The 22,281-nt window shown below is 28.5% G+C and overlaps 2 protein-coding genes and 1 long non-coding RNA gene across 3 annotated transcripts; all 3 read right to left on the bottom strand.

The window, feature by feature from the left end:
* Window positions 1-4,765: 4,765 nt before the first annotated feature.
* Window positions 4,766-6,396, bottom strand: LOC132947238 (52 kDa repressor of the inhibitor of the protein kinase-like). Its single transcript, XM_061017478.1, has 5 exons — window positions 6,210-6,396; window positions 5,983-6,141; window positions 5,691-5,883; window positions 5,204-5,532; window positions 4,766-5,128 (listed from the first exon to the last, which is right to left on the bottom strand). Exons 1-5 carry the CDS (start codon window positions 6,264-6,266, stop codon window positions 5,015-5,017), a joined length of 852 nt encoding a protein of 283 aa, XP_060873461.1. The 5' UTR covers window positions 6,267-6,396; the 3' UTR covers window positions 4,766-5,014.
* An 11-nt stretch (window positions 6,397-6,407) lies between these two features.
* Window positions 6,408-7,461, bottom strand: LOC132947239 (uncharacterized). Its single transcript, XR_009664864.1, has 3 exons — window positions 7,350-7,461; window positions 6,788-7,144; window positions 6,408-6,703 (listed from the first exon to the last, which is right to left on the bottom strand). It is a non-coding gene; the product is annotated as an uncharacterized LOC132947239 (long non-coding RNA).
* A 121-nt stretch (window positions 7,462-7,582) lies between these two features.
* Window positions 7,583-8,882, bottom strand: LOC132946144 (uncharacterized). The gene is made up of 4 exons (XM_061015987.1): window positions 8,776-8,882; window positions 8,617-8,718; window positions 7,740-7,985; window positions 7,583-7,674 (listed from the first exon to the last, which is right to left on the bottom strand). The coding sequence occupies exons 1-4, from the start codon at window positions 8,857-8,859 to the stop codon at window positions 7,603-7,605; spliced, it is 504 nt and encodes a 167-aa protein (XP_060871970.1). The 5' UTR covers window positions 8,860-8,882; the 3' UTR covers window positions 7,583-7,602.
* Between the last annotated feature and the right edge of the window lie 13,399 nt (window positions 8,883-22,281).

The following is a 22,281-nucleotide window of genomic DNA, read 5'->3' as shown; positions in this document are numbered from 1 at the left end:
ATCATATAAATTTAGTAAAATATGCAAAAATATGCAACATAAATTGTTGTATTTCAACTGTATGGTTCATGAAACGAATTTGTATCGAATCAGATTTGAAATATGCAGCTTCCTGAGAAAGATGCAAACGCATAAAGTTCCGAGCCCTGCTTATAACTGATAATAGTCATAAGATACAATTTTAATTAATAACTGATAATTTTTTTTCCAAATACAACGTTATAAGTTATAGGTAACTATTAATTTAGTGTCACATACTTAACTTCTATTGTTCACCTAATATCTATATTCTATATCATAGGGATTAGGGACGTATACATTTATTGGTGTAGTATTAAATAAATTAATGAAATAGAACAAACACACCTACTATAATTATTAGTAATAATAATATATCCATGGATAAATTATTAAAATACAAAACGAACAAACGAAAAACGATTCTGAGCAAAGACATCGTTAACTAATAAATAATATTGAGATTAAAGTAATTTATTTTATTATTAGGCATTAGTACATACAATTTAGTAGGATAAAGTCATTTTTGCCTAAAAAATTACATTTGAAAGTGTCATCGTGTATATATATTATAATAATATACTCTAAAAGTTTCATAAATCCGCGAATACCTACTATTTTTAAATTACAACAAAACAACTAAAATCGTTATTCTTGGTTTTAATATGTAATTTCGTCCAAATTTTAACTTATAATATCTGTAAAAAGTAACTGTGTTTATAATAGATTATTTGGTTACAATATGAACAGGGGTGGACTGAGCCGGCGGGATACTGGGAACTTATAATATATGATATAATATATGAATTATAAATATTTTTTTATTTTCATACCATGACGCGTGTGTGAAAAATTGTTTATATTAAGTGTTTAAGATGTTCGATTTCGGTACGACTGATCGTCCACCCCCTTAATCTTCAGCATCAATGCATCAGAAATTATTATTTATAATTAGGCCACGGATTTAAATATAAACTGCATTTTCTGAATTTTCTATGACATTGCTTTCCAAGCAAAAAATTCGTTTCATATATTATCAACGAATTGAAAAATAAAATTAGAACATTTATATGGGTTGAAGTCAATTTTATAAAAACTTATTAAAAAAAAATTAAATACAATTAAATAAAGGTAATTTATTTTACTTATATTTCTATTTTTTACGTACCCATTATGTTCGATACTATAACTATTCAGTTTTCAGCTATAGAAAACAACACTTGCCAATATGGAATTACTGTCGAAGTTTTTTATTTTAAAATATTTCTTAAATTCTTTTTATTATTTTATTTGAAACATTATTTTTAAGTATTGGGATCAATAAAACTATTTTTATTTAATTATTATTTTATATCAATTAGAATTTGTTAATAAACCAAGTAAAAAAACCGTTATCTATATTGTAAATTTGAATTCAATTTACCGCATAGAAACAAATAAATGTTTTTTTGAAGATAATGTAAAAATATCCATCATCCATCGGTTAGGACCATATATATATTTGCTATGATTAGGACGGTGAGGTTATAATTATAAATAATCTATGGCAAATGACAATCGTCTGAGACGAACAGCGATTCCAATACGTACTCACATATTTCGTTCCATTCTGGTTATTAAGCTAGGTGCCTATTTTTATAAATGTCATTAATCTCAATACATCCAGACTGAACTTTTGGATCGGAGATATGCATTTTCCTTGGCGGAGATGCACAGCTCTGACACTAGACAATATTATACACTCGAAGGGAACGCGTTTCGCCGGAATAATAAATAATTACGTAAGTTTTGTTCTTCTACTCTGTTGACGCGGTAGACCTAATGTAAATATTTATTGTCAGACAAACTTATATACTCGCTAGGCGTAGAGTAGTTTTTAAAATCCAGTTGTTATAGGTGTACAAAAATTAAGATATTATGAAAAATACCTTAAATTATAATACTTTGCCTACAACTGTTAATTTATTGTTATAGTAGAATAATTTTTAAAATTTGAAATCAATGATTAGGCAATGGTTTTATAAGTAGGAAGGTAGGTTTTTATACCTATACCTAATAAAATAAGAAAATACATAATAATTAATGTTATTTAATATGATTTGTAAGTACATAGCAGATTATACCTACCACTTGGTGACGATTATTTTTGTCTTATACGTTCTTCGTAATTCCGTTCCGTCACGATAGTTTTAGTTTTCGTTAAATGTGAAACATACATTTTCGACGCATACGGATACGGGTTTTACATTTGGGTTTTAAGAGAACACCTCAAACGTACGTTTTATTTTGGGGGTTTTACGGGATATACCTATAGGAAATTTTCTTCAAATTTTCACATTTCACTATTTGATATTATGATATTATTTGTACCTAGGTTAAGTTTCTGTTTTAGAATCGATCGATAGGTTACCTAGGTATATCACATTCTTTAATTTAAATTCTGGTAGTCGAGTATTGGACAAGTACCTACGTAACTTATAATTCGTATCGTAATTTAATTACTAAAGAAATATTATTTCCCCAACAGTGTCTAGGGCCACCGGCAGGATAATGCATTATAGAATGTCTTTAAACTTATGGTCTAGTTATGGTTAAAATTGGCATGCGACCAACTGGGGGCTTGTTCTGGAAAATTTAAATGGTCTAATAAGGTTCATCTCATTATTTGAATTAAATTAATTTTTAAGCGATTGTTGTGTTAGTTTATTTTCATATTATTTTGGGGCTTACATTTACTTACTTTTTAGACTTGAATTAAATTTTTATTGTCACGGAAAATCTGTTAACTCAGTAACGTAGAAGCATATACGTTTACTACCTACCAAAGGCGCAATGTATAATAATAATAAATTATTCGCCAGTCCGAACAATCCAAACGCTGTCTTACTCGTAGTCGAGTTCTAGTTGATAACTGACTTGTGAATAAATGTAATTTTTGTTAGGTATAAAAATAAAAATTATAAATCCTTGAATACAACATTTAAAAATACAAACTCTGTGTAATAAAAATTAATATTAGGTATTTATTGGTAGGTTTATATAATATCTGTAGACTGTAACGAATAGGTCATTAGAATATTGTTGAACATTTTACTGCATAAGATGCGTGTTATTTCAGAAATGGTATTCGTCAGTGAAAATTTTCAAACTGGGAATAATATTATATCATAAGCAGATTGAAATGTGTGAACGTTTCAGTGCTTCGAAGACTAAGTTCCGTAGCAGTTTTGATTCCGTCACGGGGTATGTATTTTCTTATTTCTCAGTAAGTTTTTTTTTATTATTGTTAATTGATCAGGGGATGTATTGCCCGAAAATTTTCAATATTTGTATTGTAATTATACTGGTATAACACTATTCCGGCTATCAATAGAGTCGTGTTAAAAATTAGAAAATTGGCGAGGTATGTTATTTTTTTAAGTAATTATTTCGAGTAGGGAATTCGCTCAATGATATTTAAATATTTTCACCGATAATCAAGTACGATGACTTGTAGGTAACTAGAGACTGAGTGAATAGGAATTAGGAAGTGTGTGATATGGCGAAGATAAGGAAATGGGTCAACAGGATTTCAGAATGTTTGGTGTATGAAAGGGAAAGATGAAAAAGAAATGTAAGGTTAGGGTAGGTAAGTGGAGTGAGGGTAGCAGATATGAGAATAATAAGTTAGGTGTTAAGGTACAAAAGAGGATAGAATAAGAAATTAATTAATTAAGGGTAGTGTACATATTGTAGTGAAAACAAGAGAGAATAGGTTTAGGTGGTTCGGTCACTGTATGATAAGAGATAGTGAGAGTGGCTACAGAAGTTAATTTAGGGGAGAAATGAGGGGCGAGAAGACTGAAGAAGAGATGGATAGACAGAATACCGATCATATGGAGGAGTGGAATGAGAGTGGCTGAACCTGTATATAGCTGTGAGAGACGGGGGAAGAAAAAGTGTAAAGGTAGAATAGTTATGTTAACAATACGTAGGTAATACGTAACGTAATCAGTTGATAAATATTTTCTTTCATTGTTATGTTTACAATATCGAATACCTTGATGGTTAGTAGGAAAAGATCATCACAAAGCTCACGACCAGTGATGGTAGTCGTCTATCATCACCATAGCTTCAACTAACCATAGGTTTATTTAACTAACCTTCTTATGACTCATTAGGACACTTTGAATAAAAAGATCCTGAGTTGCAGGTTGCCAAACTTAATTGTTTGATTATCAAGTTGATCCTTTGATTGTTGACACCATGGATAGTCCACGTCTATGTTAAATACATTTCAGGCCGCGTTCCCGGAGGGGAAGGCAATTGAGGCTCCTTTATATTGATAGTCGATACTCGATATAGGTATACTTTATTTGGCCTCAATTGTTCCCCTCGAAGACCGATGATAAGACCATTATGTCCTATCCATATCTTTATTATCTATGATGGAGCCATACCCAGCTCACTCGTGTAAACTTGTTGCTGGTTGGGATGTCAGCGCACTATTTGTTTTCCATCTTTGACCCACGCGTAGCATACCAAATGTACGATTAAGAAAACACTAAAATGATTGTGCGTGGGTCAGAGAGAGAAATAAATGGTGCGCTAAAAATCTGACATCCTCTTCAGTGGCGTATTTAGGATTTTCTTGAGGGGGGGATATAGAAATTAGAAATACATTTTCAAAGAAACCAGTCATGCAAGACTTTTTTTTTTTTGCTAATCCCTAATTTTTAATCACTAATCAAGTATAGGTATTTTAAAAGACAATATTAATCAATGAATAGCATTTTAAGTTTAACATAATAATCTAATGAATAAAAAATATATTAATAGCTTAATATAGATTTATAATAATCAACACAATGAAATAAATTTATAAAATATTTAGCTAATTAATAATTTGTTCTGTAAAAATGTAAAATATCATATAATTATATTGATCATTGATATCTATTATCTACATAGGTATATATAACACATAGGCACATATAGCCATTTATTTGCAGTGATTTTACAAAACAAACTCCAGTCTTCTATTTTTCTGAGACAATTCATCAATGACTTCATCTGGTGTAATCTTTGTTTCTGTATGGCATGCTAATAGAGCCAATCCATTCAGTCTAGTCTATAATAACAATGAAATACACAATTTTATAAATACTTTCAATAATATATCATAATTTAAAATCTGCAAATTTACTTTATTCATACTATTCCTGAGATAAGTTTTAATTCTTTTTAAATTAGAGAATGATTGTTCAGGAGTTGTTGTTGACACTGGAAGCGTACAAAATATTTTTATCAACATGTAAATGTTGGGATAAAATTCTTTATCACAAATTTCTAATGCCTGTAATCCTGAACTAAGAATGATATTATCTGTAAATAGTTTTGTTTTCCACATATTGAATTCGGCTATGCTATTGAATTTATCTACAACGGGTGAATATATGTTCACAAGCTTATTAAATTGTTCTCGGTCATTTATCTCTAGTGGCAATGGCTGGGTTTTAAAAATGCAATCGAACCCTATAACAGTAAATATCAAATAATAAAATACTTTGGCAAATTAGTTATTTATATAGCTATTCAGTATTTGTACTTATATTATAATTTATAATAATATAATGTCAATAGAGATTTTTTTTTGAAAATATAATATAAAATATGTAATAACTAGTTTATACCTTCAAAAATACTTTTATGATTTATAAAACGCTCAGTAAGTTGTGATATAAAGTAATCAATATATGGTAAAAATACTGTTACACGATAGTATTGTTCGGTAGAATGATTTTGTAAATTTGGATTAGCTCTATGTGTTTGTTTAGAAGAAATTCTTTTCTCTAGCAATTCAATTCCAACATCATCTGCCATTTTCTGTAATATATTAATAAATATTTGGGGGTATATTTATGATGTAGGTACATCATAAATATTATTTTAAATATTAAACAGTATATTAAAGTAAAAGATTACTTTGACATTATTATAGATAATTTTGAATTCTATTTCATTATTTTCTCTGATACATTTTAAAGTAGCTATTACATTTTCTACTATGAGTATTGTCTTTTTCAAATCAATTTGAAATTTTTGCAATTGTTTACACAGCGGAAGTCCATAAGAAAATAATACCTAAAACAAAATTTAAAAATAACACAATATATGCACCTAAATGTATATAAAATAGATATTATCTGAACCTTTATAACAATCAAAGAAATCATAAACTCTGAATCTTTTAACGCTTTCTGAAGCATTTCAGCATCTGTTGATTCTTTCCAATCAGATATAATGTCTAACGCATTGAGAACAAATGAAAATAGTTCAGAAAAATCATTTACAGAATCATAACGTTGAATCCAACGAGTAGCACAAAGCCGTTTGAGTTGTTTTATTTGGGGTGCATTATTTGAATTCTCAATGGTATTTAAAAGAACAGAATTTCTTTTAGGGGTATTGAAAAAATTATAAACTTTTTCGATCACCCCCAAACAATTTCTGATAGGTTTTATGCCACTAGCTGTTGAAACAGCTAAATTCAGCGAATGTGCTGCACAATGTACATATTATATAGCGTTGGGGTATTTAGATTTCACAATAGTCTGTACTCCTTTAAATCGACCAGCCATATTACTGGCCCCATCATAGCCTTGGCCATATAAATAATTGCAATCAATTCCACATCTGTTTAAGCCTACCAACAAAAAAATGTAATTAAATAATATAAATAAATAAAGTGAATAAATAAATAAATCATAAATGTGTTATTTACAATTACCATTTAATATTGAGTTAGCCAAGTCATAACCAGTCAAGCTATCAATTTCAAAAAATCGTAAAAAGTTCTCATGCAACTTATTGTTTTTATCAATATATCAAACACATATACTGAGTTGCTCTTTAGTCGATATGTCGGTTGTTTCATCAGCCAGAACAGAGAAACATTTAGATTTATTAATCACATTAACTAGTTTCCTTAGTAAAATTGTGTTACATGACTGAATTATTTCATTTTGTATAATTGGACTCGTATATTTATTACGTTTCCCTGAACCCTCAAGAACATTACGCAAAAATTCATCTCCTTTTGCTCTGTACTTGAGAATACCACGGAAATGGCCTTGCCTTGAATCATCTAAAAAATAAAAGTTAAAAGTTGCAAACAATAATAACATGTTTTTTACAATAATAATTGTAAATCCATAATTAGCATGACTGGAGCATTATTGTCCAATAGTTATATGACATTGATAATTCAGTTTAATTATACTTAAGTATTATTAATATTAAATGGTAAAAGTTTATACAATTTAGTTTTTAGTTTCTATATTTATGCTTACCATCTACTAAGTTATCACCAAAATCTCTATGTCCTCTCAAAGCCAACTCTTCTTTACCACATAGAAGTATACACTCAATAATTGGTCCTATTTTCCTTCTATTTTCTTCAATTTGTACCATTCTAAACAAATTCACAGAATCAATGTACTTCAAAAATTTAAACTTTAAAGTAAGGGTTATCATATTATGCATTTAATATTACCTACCTATTATTATCTATGCGTTCTATTACAGACAGTTCCTTTTTTTCTATTATTTTAAAAAGTGTTCAGAGTCTAGAACAGACAATGTATGATATTTCAAACTTCCACGAGCCCGAAAAGTCTAAAAAAAAATGTATTAAATATTTTAGCAAATGTCTCTAGAATAAATCATTTAAATTATCAAACCTCTTTTGCCTTCTTCCAGTTGCTGAAAGCAACAGTAACAAGGCTACCCAAAGGCTGGCTTCCAACACCACCATTTTTTGCAAACAGTACACAGTATTTACAGAATGTCCCATTTTTGACATTTGAATACGCCAGCCAATTAAATTCTTTTAGCCATTTATGCTGAAATCTTAAGCCACGTTTTTCATTTTTTGCAAGCAATGGGAATTTATATTCAACATCTGGTACCCATAGATTAGTTAGCACCTTCAATAAATATCATTTTAAATAACAAACTAATTAGTTTTAATAAATATTATAAAATTAAATTTAAAATATAGACATTAAATAAAAATAAATATTCATAATTTAAAAAAAATACTAATTCAATAAATATTAATGTGTTAAGTATTGAAATAATTTATCAACTAGTATGTAACTTACAAGCTTTTTATCAGCATCTGTTAAAGATAAACATTCTACAAAATAACCTATGTCATTAGCATTGCCGAGCGTTTGATTATTTTCACAAATAAAATCATACTTTAATAAATAATTGAAACATATTATTATATTAATGCCACAATAATAACTAGAATATATTAAACAATTTTTAAGCCAAATTATTAAATTGTATTTGTTTCCATATGTCAAGTAAAACATGCTATTTGAAGCTAATAAATATATAATAATATATAATATAAATAATATAATGCCTAAATAATTTAAGAGATCTATTTAAGTGAGTTATAAATTTATAAGCTTTGACCACTGATCATAAAAGCATATAAACCTATATAAGCATAACTAATTTAGTTTTTTTTTAAGAATAACAAAGTAAACAAATTTGAAATTTGAACAATTAACTTTTTATATATTCAATGAAATAATTAATTACTTGCTGTAATCGTGAATTCGATGCCTCACTAAAACTTTCTAAAGAATTTGTGGTACATGCAGACTTGTTTACTTCTGTAATTTTTCTTACTGGTGAGTTCACCTAAATATCACAAAAACTTGAATTTACATTTCAAATTTCACAAAAATTAGCACTTACTTCAGTCTCGTTATTTTCATTTTCTCTTCGAATTTTTTTATTGCTTGTGAAAAATGATAACAAGGTATTCTTTTTTGATGTCATTGAAAAAAGTAGGTAAATTATATTGAAAAATAAAATACCGTACATAAATAAAAGTAAATTTGACCATAAAATATCACTTTCAATAACGAATTAATATAATATTTTTTAAATAGTTGTTTTAATACTCAATTTATTATCATTTGAGCAATGAAGTATAAACAGACCACCGAATAGTATGCATAGATTAATGATTATCATAAACAATTACTGTGTAATAGAATATTACCTACTATAGGTTAGGTATATTAGATCATATTATCAAAATATCGTACATTTATTTATGATCTAATAATAGAATACATGACACTGTGGATACAAATCAGGGACAAACGTTATCATTTGTTCCACTGAGATAAGAGATTGTGTATAATTTTGCCTATATTCACTCCTCATTAATTATAATAATATCAGATTTCATACATCGTTAGTTGTGATTTGTGATTACTGATTACAGGTAATTACAGTTGCGGTTTGCATACTAGTAGGTATATTAAGGTTTATGGGAACAGACTAAAAAAAAAAAAGGCCAAGGGGGATCTATCCCCCATATCCCCCCCCCGTAAATACGCCACTGATCCTCTTATGTGTTATCAAGTTGAAGAAGCAGTTGATTGTTGACAATTTGACATTTAACATTAATTGTGGTAGGTATTATGATTGGACAAAAGTAATTAGCAGGGATGTGAATTTAATGCAATGAAAAAGTGTTAAATATTTGCCTGCATGTATGCACTAAAAACAGGCAAATATATGCACTGAAATATTCAAAAATATTCAAAAAAATACTGAATGAAAACGTTTTTATTTAAATTTTTTTAAATTAATAAATAATAATTCAAATTGGTTTACACAAAAAATTCTTTATTTACACACTTGGTAGGTAGGTAACGGATGAACCGAAAATATAAAAACATTTTAAGAAAATAAGCATAAATACGAAGAAATCATGAAAACATGCAATTATATTAACTAACCAGAAAAAAACGCATATTGGTAACGGTGTTGTAATAATAGGGATCTCCCCAAAAAAATACGTACTAATAGTTCAAACAAATCATAAAAGCCAACTGTAATAAATATTAATTTATGAAAAAGTATATTAAATAGCATTATTATTATAAATGAAACAAAACTATCAACTATGGACCGTGACATAATATAGGTATTTCTATATTTTTAGCTCCATAATTTCTGTTAAAATATTAGGAAAATGTATTAAGTACCGTAAAAGTGCTAAATTTGAGTTATTACTTAAAATATTATATTCATAACAAATTATAATAGAAGGTTAGGTACTGTTATTCCGCATACTTATTATAGTTTAATTTAACTACAACATTCTAGTAGAGTCTGATAAAATTTGGTTCCACGACTTTGATCACACAAACTTTAAATACTAAACTATGGGTCTGAAATTTAGTTTATATAGATCTAAATAATCCAAAATATATATTGCTTCAAAATATAAAAATAAAGTGTCTTGTATTGTAGTAGGTAGGTAACTATCAAAAAAAAAAATTAAAAAAATCATACTTGAAATCTATGTATAATATACGTATATTGTAATAAATGATCAAATGTTTACTATAGTACATTATAAAAAATTAACTTAAGTTCAATATAATACATTATAACAGGTGTTCAAATAAACATTTCATACCACAAATTTTGTTAATTCACACAGTCTCTCTTCAATTTTAAATTTTTCTTCAAATCATCTACAAAACATAAATGTTTAGTAAATTGGAAGACTTGATTAAGTATTTAATCATTTATCTAAAAGAGATGTGCCGGGTCGCCACATTACTATATCGAGGGGCCATGGTGCAAGTGTCGTCCATAAATACCATAACATATATTATATTAGAAATACAAACTTAATATTTCACTAACAGTAAATATTATAAAAAAATATTACGAAATGTACTATACTCATATTATATTATGATTGTATTAGTTACAAACTCTTGAATTAAGAGTTATGTTTGAAGATTTAATTAATTTCCTAAAAGGAAATGCCTCAAGATTGCCTCAGTAGGTTAGGTTTACTAATCATTACTAACTATACAAAATACTGAAAATTAATGAAATCACAAATATCAGTACAATAGAGAGACTGTGCATTGATTTACAAATTTGTCTTAAATTTACTTTTTGCATAGAGAATATGAAGGTTGAGATATGAGATTGTAATGAAAATTAAACGCAGGGTGTTTTTGGTTGAATTGTTGTTGCGTTTATTCTCAAAAACTTATTATTTTTCATACAGACACAATTTTAATAATTTGTTGTACAGTATTTATTTTGAATTAATTAATTATACTCTTACGAGTGTTCAGATAAAATAGTTTAATAAAGGATCACATAAAACATGGGTGGGGGGGGGGGAAGGCGTGAACATAAAACTCACGGTTTTTGGTCGGGTGTTCATTATGACGGGACCTTCAGCAGTGTGACTTGGCTCGGATGTCTGTATGCTGATAAAAAAAAAAACGGCAAACGGTGTTGGACCTTTTACAATCTGTTCCGTTGGTGGTCGTACGTTGGTCGGATGGAACTGGCTGACTCGGCTCGGACGGCGGCGCTCAGTAACGGTGGACGCGTAACGACAATATATACCTCGCGACTCACTGCGGCGGTGGTGGAGGGTATATGCCGGGACAAACTGTAGAATGTCCGTTCGTGGCGGTATTAAAATACCGTCCGGCTCACTATTCGCTTTTTCTCAGCGGGGAGAATGATGATGATACGCTTTGCTTTGCTTTGAAGGTTATGCCGTTAACTATACCAGGGTTTTGCCTCTACTAGTAGGACGAAAGTTGGTGAGGGTGGTTATTTAAAATTGTTGGCCTACCCATGATAGAGGGGGTTTACAATGATGATACGGCGGTCGGCGGCCTGTATTTATGTAGTACAATGCTTGCCGGTCCCGATTGGAATATCGTGTGACACTTCTCTGTGTTTTGTGATGCAGCTACAGGTTTGAAGTGTTCGATAGTATCCATCTTATAGTTTGAAATGCACTGATTATGAATATGTACTTTTTGTCCTTGTAATTTGTTATTTTCATAAGGAAATCTCAGTTTTTCCCGCGGGTGGAGCGCGTTCGGATAGCGCCATCTGTAGTTACGGGCGGCGGTTGCGTTCCGTCGGGGAATCCGTATTTCTGGGCGGCGGTCGATGGATAGCTGGTAATGAGGAAAACTAGAGTGCTCCACTTAAAATTGGGCACTCTGTTTTTTATCATTACAAGATGGATAGAGATTCGTTGATTGCTTTTATGTGCTTCAAATTGTTTACACGAGTGAGCTGGGTATGGCTCCATCATAGATAATAAAGATATAACATAATGGATAGGACATAATAGTCTTATCAGCGGTCTGATCTTCGAGGGGAACAATTGAGGCCAAGTCGAGTATCGACTATCAATATAAAGGAGCCTCAATTGCCTTCCCTCCGGGAACGCGGCCTGAAATGTATTTAAAATAGGCGTGGACTATCCATATCTATGGGCTTCATCCATAGCATGGATTAAGGTGTCAACAAACAAAGGATCAACTTGATAATCAAACACTTAAGTTCGGCAACCTGAAACTCAGGATCTTTTTATTCAAAGTGTCCTAATAAGTCATAAGAAGGTTAGTTAGGTAAACCTATGGTTAGTTGAAGCTATGGTGCGATGATAGACGACTACAATCACTGGTCATGAGCTTTGCGATGATCTTTTCCTACAAACTATAATGGTATTCGATATTATAAACATAACAATGAAAGAAAATATTAAAATATTATTAATTTGGTTATGTTAGGTTAGGTTAGGATAGGACAGTAAATTAGACGTTAACTAATTATCATAGTTTTTAACACGATCTTAAAGACTGTCAGCTAGAGTTGTACCAGTATAGTTATTAAAAACTTAAATACAGCCAACATTAAATAATGATTTTTTTAACACAACAAATTATAAAAGTATTTTAAAATATAACAAAATATAATTTTATTAGGATTTTATAAGGTTTTCAATGCTTACTTTACCTATGGTAAATAGAAAATGTATAAAATCAATAGTTTTAATTTAATATATAGTTTTGTGTTTTAATATCCTATTTTCAAAGAATTCTCAGGGTTTCCTTTCCACATTTTTTTACATTGTACTAAATCTAATTTTTTTCCGCACATATTTACAAAGACTAAATCTATGTTTTTATTTGCATTTAGACTTTATAGTTTGTAATTTAATATTGACTGTTTACCCAGCCAAATACAATATTATTTTAAATTAAACATTATTTTATGTCCTTCATAAATTACAATCTAATAGTAGAGTCCATGCAGGACCTTTTTCTCATTTAATTTTTTTGCATCTTTTATAAATTACATTCGTTTTTATACATTTTCTTATACATGTATTACGGTGATACACCTCTGATCATAATAACTGTTCGTATTATTATAATGTAAACAATACTTAGTTTTTGGATTGTAGTTAATATGTATTGCAGTATTTAGCTTCCAGCGTATTCTTTTGTTAAGTGTTATTTCACACAGATTTCTCAAACATTTTTTTTTTCAATTCATTGAACTCTAGTAGATTTTTATCTATAAATAATTATTAAGATTAACCGGCTATACCGGGGAGTACGCTGAGTACCCGTGTACTCCTAAAGCGTGTTCCTAAAGTAAAATTTTTTCCACATTTTTATTTTTTGTTTTCTAAAATTCATTTGCCTGCGGGCACCAACACCTCTCTTCAATTTTTTTTTTTATGATTTTCATCATAGCCAACTTTTTTAAACATTTAAAATGTTTTTCAACAATTACTTCGGAATGTGTGTTTCTAAAGTAAATTTTTTTCCAATTTTTTTTTTTGTTTTCTAAAATCTATTTGCCTGCGGGCGCCACACCTCCCTTCAATTTTTTTTTTATGATTTTCACTCTACCCAAATTTTTAACATTGACAATCTGGTACCCTTTGAATAATTCTTTAATGAACTAAATATTTTGAAAAGTTTTTTCTGTTTAAGTTTCGGGACATTTTAGTTTGAACTTCGTAATGTGTGTTTCTACTGTAAATTTTTTTCCAATTTTTTTTTATGTTTTCTAAAATCTATTTGCCTGCGGGCGCCAACACCTTCCTTCAATTTTTTTTTTTTAGTACTGTAACTCTAGTTTATATTGACTTGAAAATTGAAAACTTGGTGCCCCACGAATAATCCTTCTTTAATGAACTAAATATTTTGAATAGTTTTTTCCAAATTTTTTTTTTGTTTTCTAAAATCTATATGCCTGCGGGCGCCAACACCTCCCTTCAATTTTTTTTTTATGATTTTCACTCTACCCAAATTTTTAAACATTGACAATCTGGTACCCTTTGAATAATTCTTTAATGAACTAAATATTTTGAAAAGTTTTTTCTGTTTAAGTTTCGGGACATTTTAGTTTGAACTTCGTAATGTGTGTTTCTACTGTAAATTTTTTTCCAATTTTTTTTTATGTTTTCTAAAATCTATTTGCCTGAGGGCGCCAACACATCCCTTCAATTTTTTTTTTTTAGTACTGTAACTCTAGTTTATATTGACTTGAAAATTGAAAACTTGGTGCCCCACGAATAATCCTTCTTTAATGAACTAAATATTTTGAATAGTTTTTTCTAAATTTTTTTCCAATTTTTTTTTTTGTTTTCTAAAATCTATATGCCTGCGGGCGCCAACACCTCCCTTCAATTTTTTTTTTATGAATTTCACTCTACCCAAATTTTTAAACATTGACAATCTGGTACCCTTGGAATAATTCTTTAATGAACTAAATATTTTGAAAAGTTTTTTCTGTTTAAGTTTCGGGACATTTTAGTTTGAACTTCGTAATGTGTGTTTCTACTGTAAATTTTTTTCCAATTTTTTTTTATGTTTTCTAAAATCTATTTGCCTGCGGGCGCCCACACATCCCTTCAATTTTTTTTTTTTTAGTACTGTAACTCTAGTTTGTATTGACTTGAAAATTGATAACTTGGTGCCCCACGATTAATCCCTCTTTAATGAACTAAATATTTTGAATAGTTTTTTCTAAATTTTTTTCCAAATTTTTTTTTTGTTTTCTAAAATCTATATGCCTGCGGGCGCCAACACCTCCCTTCAATTTTTTTTTTATGATTTTCACTCTACCCAAATTTTTAAACATTGACAATCTGGTACCCTTTGAATAATTCTTTAATGAACTAAATATTTTGAAAAGTTTTTTCTGTTTAAGTTTCGGGACATTTTAGTTTGAACTTCGTAATGTGTGTTTCTACTGTAAATTTTTTTCCAATTTTTTTTTATGTTTTCTAAAATCTATTTGCCTGAGGGCGCCAACACCTCCCTTCAATTTTTTTTTTTTAGTACTGTAACTCTAGTTTATATTGACTTGAAAATTGAAAACTTGGTGCCCCACGAATAATCCTTCTTTAATGAACTAAATATTTTGAATAGTTTTTTCTAAATTTTTTTCCAAATTTTTTTTTTGTTTTCTAAAATCTATATGCCTGCGGGCGCCAACACCTCCCTTCAATTTTTTTTTTATGATTTTCACTCTACCCAAATTTTTAAACATTGACATTCTGGTACCCTTTGAATAATTCTTTAATGAACTAAATATTTTGAAAAGTTTTTTCTGTTTAAGTTTCGGGACATTTTAGTTTGAACTTCGTAATGTGTGTTTCTACTGTAAATTTTTTTCCAATTTTTTTTTATGTTTTCTAAAATCTATTTGCCTGAGGGCGCCAACACCTCCCTTCAATTTTTTTTTTTTAGTACTGTAACTCTAGTTTATATTGACTTGAAAATTGAAAACTTGGTGCCCCACGAATAATCCTTCTTTAATGAACTAAATATTTTGAATAGTTTTTTCTAAATTTTTTTCCAAATTTTTTTTTTGTTTTCTAAAATCTATATGCCTGCGGGCGCCAACACCTCCCTTCAATTTTTTTTTTATGATTTTCACTCTACCCAAATTTTTAAACATTGACATTCTGGTACCCTTTGAATAATTCTTTAATGAACTAAATATTTTGAAAAGTTTTTTCTGTTTAAGTTTCGGGACATTTTAGTTTGAACTTCGTAATGTGTGTTTCTACTGTAAATTTTTTTCCAATTTTTTTTTATGTTTTCTAAAATCTATTTGCCTGAGGGCGCCAACACCTCCCTTCAATTTTTTTTTTTTAGTACTGTAACTCTAGTTTATATTGACTTGAAAATTGAAAACTTGGTGCCCCACGAATAATCCTTCTTTAATGAACTAAATATTTTGAATAGTTTTTTCTAAATTTTTTTCCAAATTTTTTTTTTGTTTTCTAAAATCTATATGCCTGCGGGTGCCAACACCTCCCTTCAATTTTTTTTTTATGAATTTCACTCTACCCAAATTTTTAAACATTGACAATCTGGTACCCTTTGAATAATTCTTTAATGAACTAAATATTTTGAAAAGTTTTTTCTGTTTAAGTTTCGGGACATTTTAGTTTGAACTTCGTAATGTGTGTTTCTACTGTAAATTTTTTTCCAATTTTTTTTTATGTTTTCTAAAATCTATTTGCCTGCGGGCGCCCACACATCCCTTCAATTTTTTTTTTTTTAGTACTGTAACTCTAGTTTGTATTGACTTGAAAATTGATAACTTGGTGCCCCACGATTAATCCCTCTTTAATGAACTAAATATTTTGAATAGTTTTTTTAAATTTTTTTCCAAATTTTTTTTTTGTTTTCTAAAATCTATATGCCTGCGGGCGCCAACACCTCCCTTCAATTTTTTTTTTATGATTTTCACTCTACCCAAATTTTTAAACATTGACTGTCTGGTACCCTTTTTTTTGGTTTTCTAAAATGCATTTGCCTTCAGTTTCCAATTGCTTCCTTCAATTTTTATTTTTTTAGTTATATAACTCTAGTTGAATATTTTAATATTTTATATTGACTTTAAAATTGATAATTTGGTGGTGCCCTTGAATAATCATTCTTTAATGAACAAAATATTTTGAAGCGTTTTTTCTAAATTTTTTTCCAAATTTTTTTTTTGTTTTCTAAAATCTATATGCCTGCGGGCGCCAACACCTCCCTTCAATTTTTTTTTTGTGATTTTAACTCTAGCCAAATTTTTTAAACATTGACTGTCTGGTACCCTTTGATTAATTCTTTAATGAACTAAATATTTTGAATAATTTTTCTGTTTAAGATTTTGGAGATTTTAGATTGATGTTTATAATGTGTGTTCCCACAGTATAATTTATATAAATTTAGCCTTACCTGGTGCCATACGAATAATCCTTCTTTAATGAACTAAATATTTTGAATAGTTTTTTCTGTTCAAGTTTCGGGACATTTTAGTTTGAACTTCGTTATGTGTGTTTCTACTGTAAATTTTTTTCCAATTTTTTTTTATTTTCTAAAACCTAACCTCCCTTCAATTTTTTTTATTAGAACTGTAACTCTAGTTTGTATTGACTTGAAAATTCTTTAATGAACAAAATATTTTGAATAGTTTTTTCTAAATTTTTTTCAACATTTACCTCGTAATGTGTGTTTCTACTGTAAATTTTTTTCTAAATTTTTTTTTGGTTTTCTAAATTGCATTTGCCTGCGGGCGCCAACAACTCCCTTCAATTTTAGATTCTGAGTGAAACGATGAATGTATTGATTTTACAATGATGTGTGTTTTTTTTTTTATTTTTTTTTTTTATTTTTTTATTTTTGTGTCTGTGTACACGATAAGTAGTCGAAATAATGCTTCGATTTTCGACTTCAGTATCTTGTTCGATGGGAAAGTGAATATCGTTGGTGCATTGGGGAGGTCAAAATTTTAATTTCCCAGTAGTTTTCAAAAGCGATGTGAAAAACAAAAGAAAAATTAAGGAAAAACGGGAATTTTTACGCAAAATTGATTTTTAACAAAATCGATTTTGGTTATTGGTGTAACTCTAAAACAAATGACCGTAGATGCATGAAATTTTCACTGGTTGTTTATATTTGCATTTTCTATACACAATACAATTTTGAAAATAATTTGACTTTTTTTGAACTGTTTACGGACATTGTCAGTTTTCAGTTTTTTTAAATTTTTTTTCTATAAATATCAATAAAATTTTATTTGTTGGGTAAAAAAGCTTGAAAATTTAATAGAAGGCTCCTAGGTTATTGTTTCAAAGGCAGATGAAAAAAATTAAAAATCCTTAGTCACAGTTTTTTTTTATACACGTTTAAAGTTCAAATCTTGAAAAAATACGGAAAAATCACGAAAATTTGCAAATTATTTTGAGTTAGAAATTCATAAAAAATTTTCTTTTTAAATCTAAGATTTTAAAATCTAATACAAGATTCCTCATAAGTTTGTCTAACTTTATCAAAAAAAAAATTTCTACAAGAAAGTCAAATTAAATTTTTATGAGCGTTTTAAATTCATATTTTTACAACATTAGATATTCACTCGTTTTCTCATGTACCGATTTCCTTATTTTCTTGTAATTCAAAAACGAATAACTGTAGATACATGAAAATTTCACTGAATGTTTATATTAGCATTTCCTATACACCATACAATTTTGAAAATATTTTGACTCTTTTTGAGCTGTCTACGGACATTGTAAGTTTTCAATTTTTTTAGTTTTTTTTTCTATAAATATCAATAAATTTTTATTTGTTGGGTAAAAAAGCGTGAAAATAAGGCTCCTGATATATCGTTCTAATAGCAGTTGAAAAATATTAAAAATACATATGCACAATTTTTTTTTATAAGCATTTAAAGTTCAAATTTTGACAACATTTATCAAATTTATAATTTATTAATTATTTTCTGGTTAAAAATGTATAAAATGTTTAACTTTTATGGCTAAAGATTGAAAATTTAAAACAAGGCTCCGAGTAAATAGGTTATATATAAATTACTTTATTCACAATAATATCATTAAATATACTTGGTAAAATCATAGGCTGACTGACCGTTTTCGCTCAGAATCGTTTTTCTTATACAATGATATTATATCATTGAATTCAAATTTAACACCATCCATTACAGTGACCCACTTGTAACCTACCGTACAGCAGAGCGACATCCACTTATCCACCTTTTTTTTTTTATGATTTTAACTCTAGCCAAATTTTTTAAACATTCACAATCTGGTACCCTTTGAATAATTCTCTAATTAACTAAATATTTTGAATAATTTTTTCTGTTGAAGTTTCGGGGCATTTTAGTTTGAACTTAATTGAACTAATGTGTGTTTCTACTGTAATTTTTTTTTTTTTGATTTCTAAAATCAATTTGCCTGCGGGCGCCAACACCTCCCTTCAATTTTTTTTTATGATTTTAACTCTAGCCAAATTTGTTAAACATTGACAATCTGGTACCCTTTGAATAATTCTCTAATGAACTAAATATTTTGAATAATTTTTCTGTTTAAGATTTTGGAGATTTTAGATTTATTTTTATAATGTGTGTTCCCACAATATAATTTATATAAATTTGTTTTTGTTTTCTAAAATCTATATTCCTGCGGGTGCCAACACCTCCCTTCAATTTTTTTTTTATGATTTTAACTCTAGCCAAATTTTTTAAACATTGACAATCTGGTACCCTTTGAATAATTCTTTAATGAACTAAATATTTTGAATAGTTTTTTCTGTTAAGTTTCGGGACATTTTAGTTTGAACTTCGTAATGTGTGTTTCTACTGTAAATTTTTTTCCAATTTTTTTTTTGTTTTCTAAAAATTATTTGCCTGCTGGCGCAAACACCTCCCTTCAATTTTTTTTTTATGATTTTAACTTAAGTCAAATTTTTTAAATATTGACAATCTGGTACCCTTTGAATAATTCTTTAATGAACTAAATATTTTGAAAAGTTTTTTCTGTTTAAGTTTCGGGACATTTTAGTTTGAAATCGTAATGTGTGTTTCTACTATAAATTTTTTTCCAAATTTTTTTTTTATTTTCTAAAATTCATTTGCATGCGGGCGCCAACCCCTCCCTTCAATTTTTTTTTTGTGATTTTAACTCTAGCCAAATTTTTTAAACATTGACTGTCTGGTACCCTTTGAATAATTCTCTAATGAACTAAATATTTTGAATAGTTTTTTTTGTTTAAGATTCTGGGCATTTTACTTTGTACTTTGTAATGTGTATTCTTACGGTTGAATTTTTTCTAAATGTTTTTTTAGTTTTCTAAAATTCATTCGCCTGCGGGCGCCAACACCTCCCTTCAATTTTTTTTTTATGATTTTAACTCTAGCCAAATTTTTTAAACATTGACAATCTGGTACCCTTTGAATAATTCTCTTATGAACTAAATATTTTAAATAGTTTTTTCGGTTTAAGTTTCGGGACATTTTAGATTGAACTTCGTAATGTGTGTATCTACTGTAATTTTTTTTTTTTGATTTCTAAAATCTATTTGCTTGATGGCGCCCACACCTCCCTTCAATTTTTTTTTTTTAGTACTGTAACTCTAGTTTGTATTGACTTGAAAATTGATAACTTGGTGCCCCACGATTAATCCTTCTTTAATGAACTAAATATTTTGAATAGTTTTTTCTAAATTTTTTTCCAATTTTTCCAATTTCTAAATTCTAAAATCTATTTCCCTGCGAGCGACAACACTTCCCTTCAATTTTTTTTTATGGTTTTAACTCAAGCCAAATTTTTTAAACATTGACAATCTGGTACCCTTTGAATAATTCTTTAATGAACTAAATATTTTGAATAGTTTTTTCTGTTTAAGTTTCGGGACATTTTAGTTTGAACTTCGTAATGTGTGTATCTACTGTAAGTTTTTTTTTTGATTTCTAAAATCAATTTGCCTGCGGGCGCCAACACCTCTCTTCAATTTTTTTTTATGATTTTAACTCTGGCCAAATTTTTAAACATTGACAATCTGGTACCCTTTGAATAATTCTTTAATGAACTAAATATTTTGAATAATTTTTTCTGTTTAAGATTTTGGAGATTTTAGATTGATGTTTGTAATGTGTGTTCCCACAGTATAATTTATAAATATTTTTGTTTTCTAAAATCTATATTCCTGCGGGTGCCAACACCTCCCTTCAATTTTTTTTTTATGATTTTAACTTAAGTCAAATTTTTTAAACATTGACAAACTGGTACCATTTGAATAATTCTTTAATGAACTAAATATTTTGAATAGTTTTTTCTGTTAAGTTTCGGGACATTTTAGTTTGAACTTCGTAATGTGTGTTTCTACTGTAAATTTTTTTCCAATTTTTTTTTTGTTTTCTAAAATCTATTTGCCTGCGGGCGCCAACACCTCCCTTCAATTTTTTTTTTATGATTTTAACTTAAGTCAAATTTTTTAAACATTGACAATCTGGTACCCTTTGAATAATTCTTTAATGAACTAAATATTTTGAATAGTTTTTTCTGTTAAGTTTCGGGACATTTTAGTTTGAACTTCGTAATGTGTGTTTCTACTGTAATTTTTTTTTTTTTGATTTCTAAAATCAATTTGCCTGCGGGCGCCAACACCTCCCTTCAATTTTTTTTTATGATTTAAACTCTAGCCAAATTTGTTAAACATTGACAATCTGGTACCCTTTGAATAATTCTCTAATGAACTAAATATTTTGAATAATTTTTCTGTTTAAGATTTTGGAGATTTTAGATTTATTTTTATAATGTGTGTTCCCACAATATAATTTATATAAATTTGTTTTTGTTTTCTAAAATCTATATTCCTGCGGGTGCCAACACCTCCCTTCAATTTTTTTTTTATGATTTTAACTCTAGCCCAATTTTTTAAACATTGACAATCTGGTACCCTTTGAATAATTCTTTAATGAACTAAATATTTTGAATAGTTTTTTCTGTTAAGTTTCGGGACATTTTAGTTTGAACTTCGTAATGTGTGTTTCTACTGTAAATTTTTTTCCAATTTTTTTTTTGTTTTCTAAAATCTATTTGCCTGCGGGCGCAAACACCTCCCTTCAATTTTTTTTTTATGATTTTAACTTAAGTCAAATTTTTTAAATATTGACAATCTGGTACCCTTTGAATAATTCTTTAATGAACTAAATATTTTGAAAAGTTTTTTCTGTTTAAGTTTCGGGACATTTTAGTTTGAAATCGTAATGTGTGTTTCTACTGTAAATTTTTTTCCAATTTTTTTTTGGTTTTCTAAAATCTATTTGCCTGCGGGCGCCAACACCTCCCTTCAATTTTTTTTTTTTTTACTGTAACTCTAGTTTGTATTGACTTGAAAATTGAAAACTTGGTGCCCCACGATTAATCCTTCTTTAATGAACTAAATATTTTGAATAGTTTTTTCTAAATTTTTTTCCAAGTTTTCCAATTTCTAAATTCTAAAATCTATTTGCCTGCGAGCGCCAACACCTCCCTTCAATTTTTTTTTATGGTTTTAACTCAAGCCAAATTTTTTAAACATTGAC

This window comes from Metopolophium dirhodum, chromosome 6, assembly GCF_019925205.1.
Source record: "Metopolophium dirhodum isolate CAU chromosome 6, ASM1992520v1, whole genome shotgun sequence".
Classification (NCBI taxonomy): Eukaryota; Metazoa; Arthropoda; class Insecta; order Hemiptera; family Aphididae; genus Metopolophium; species Metopolophium dirhodum.
Note: the sequence above shows the minus strand (reverse complement) of the source record. Positions and strands in the feature narration are given on the sequence as shown.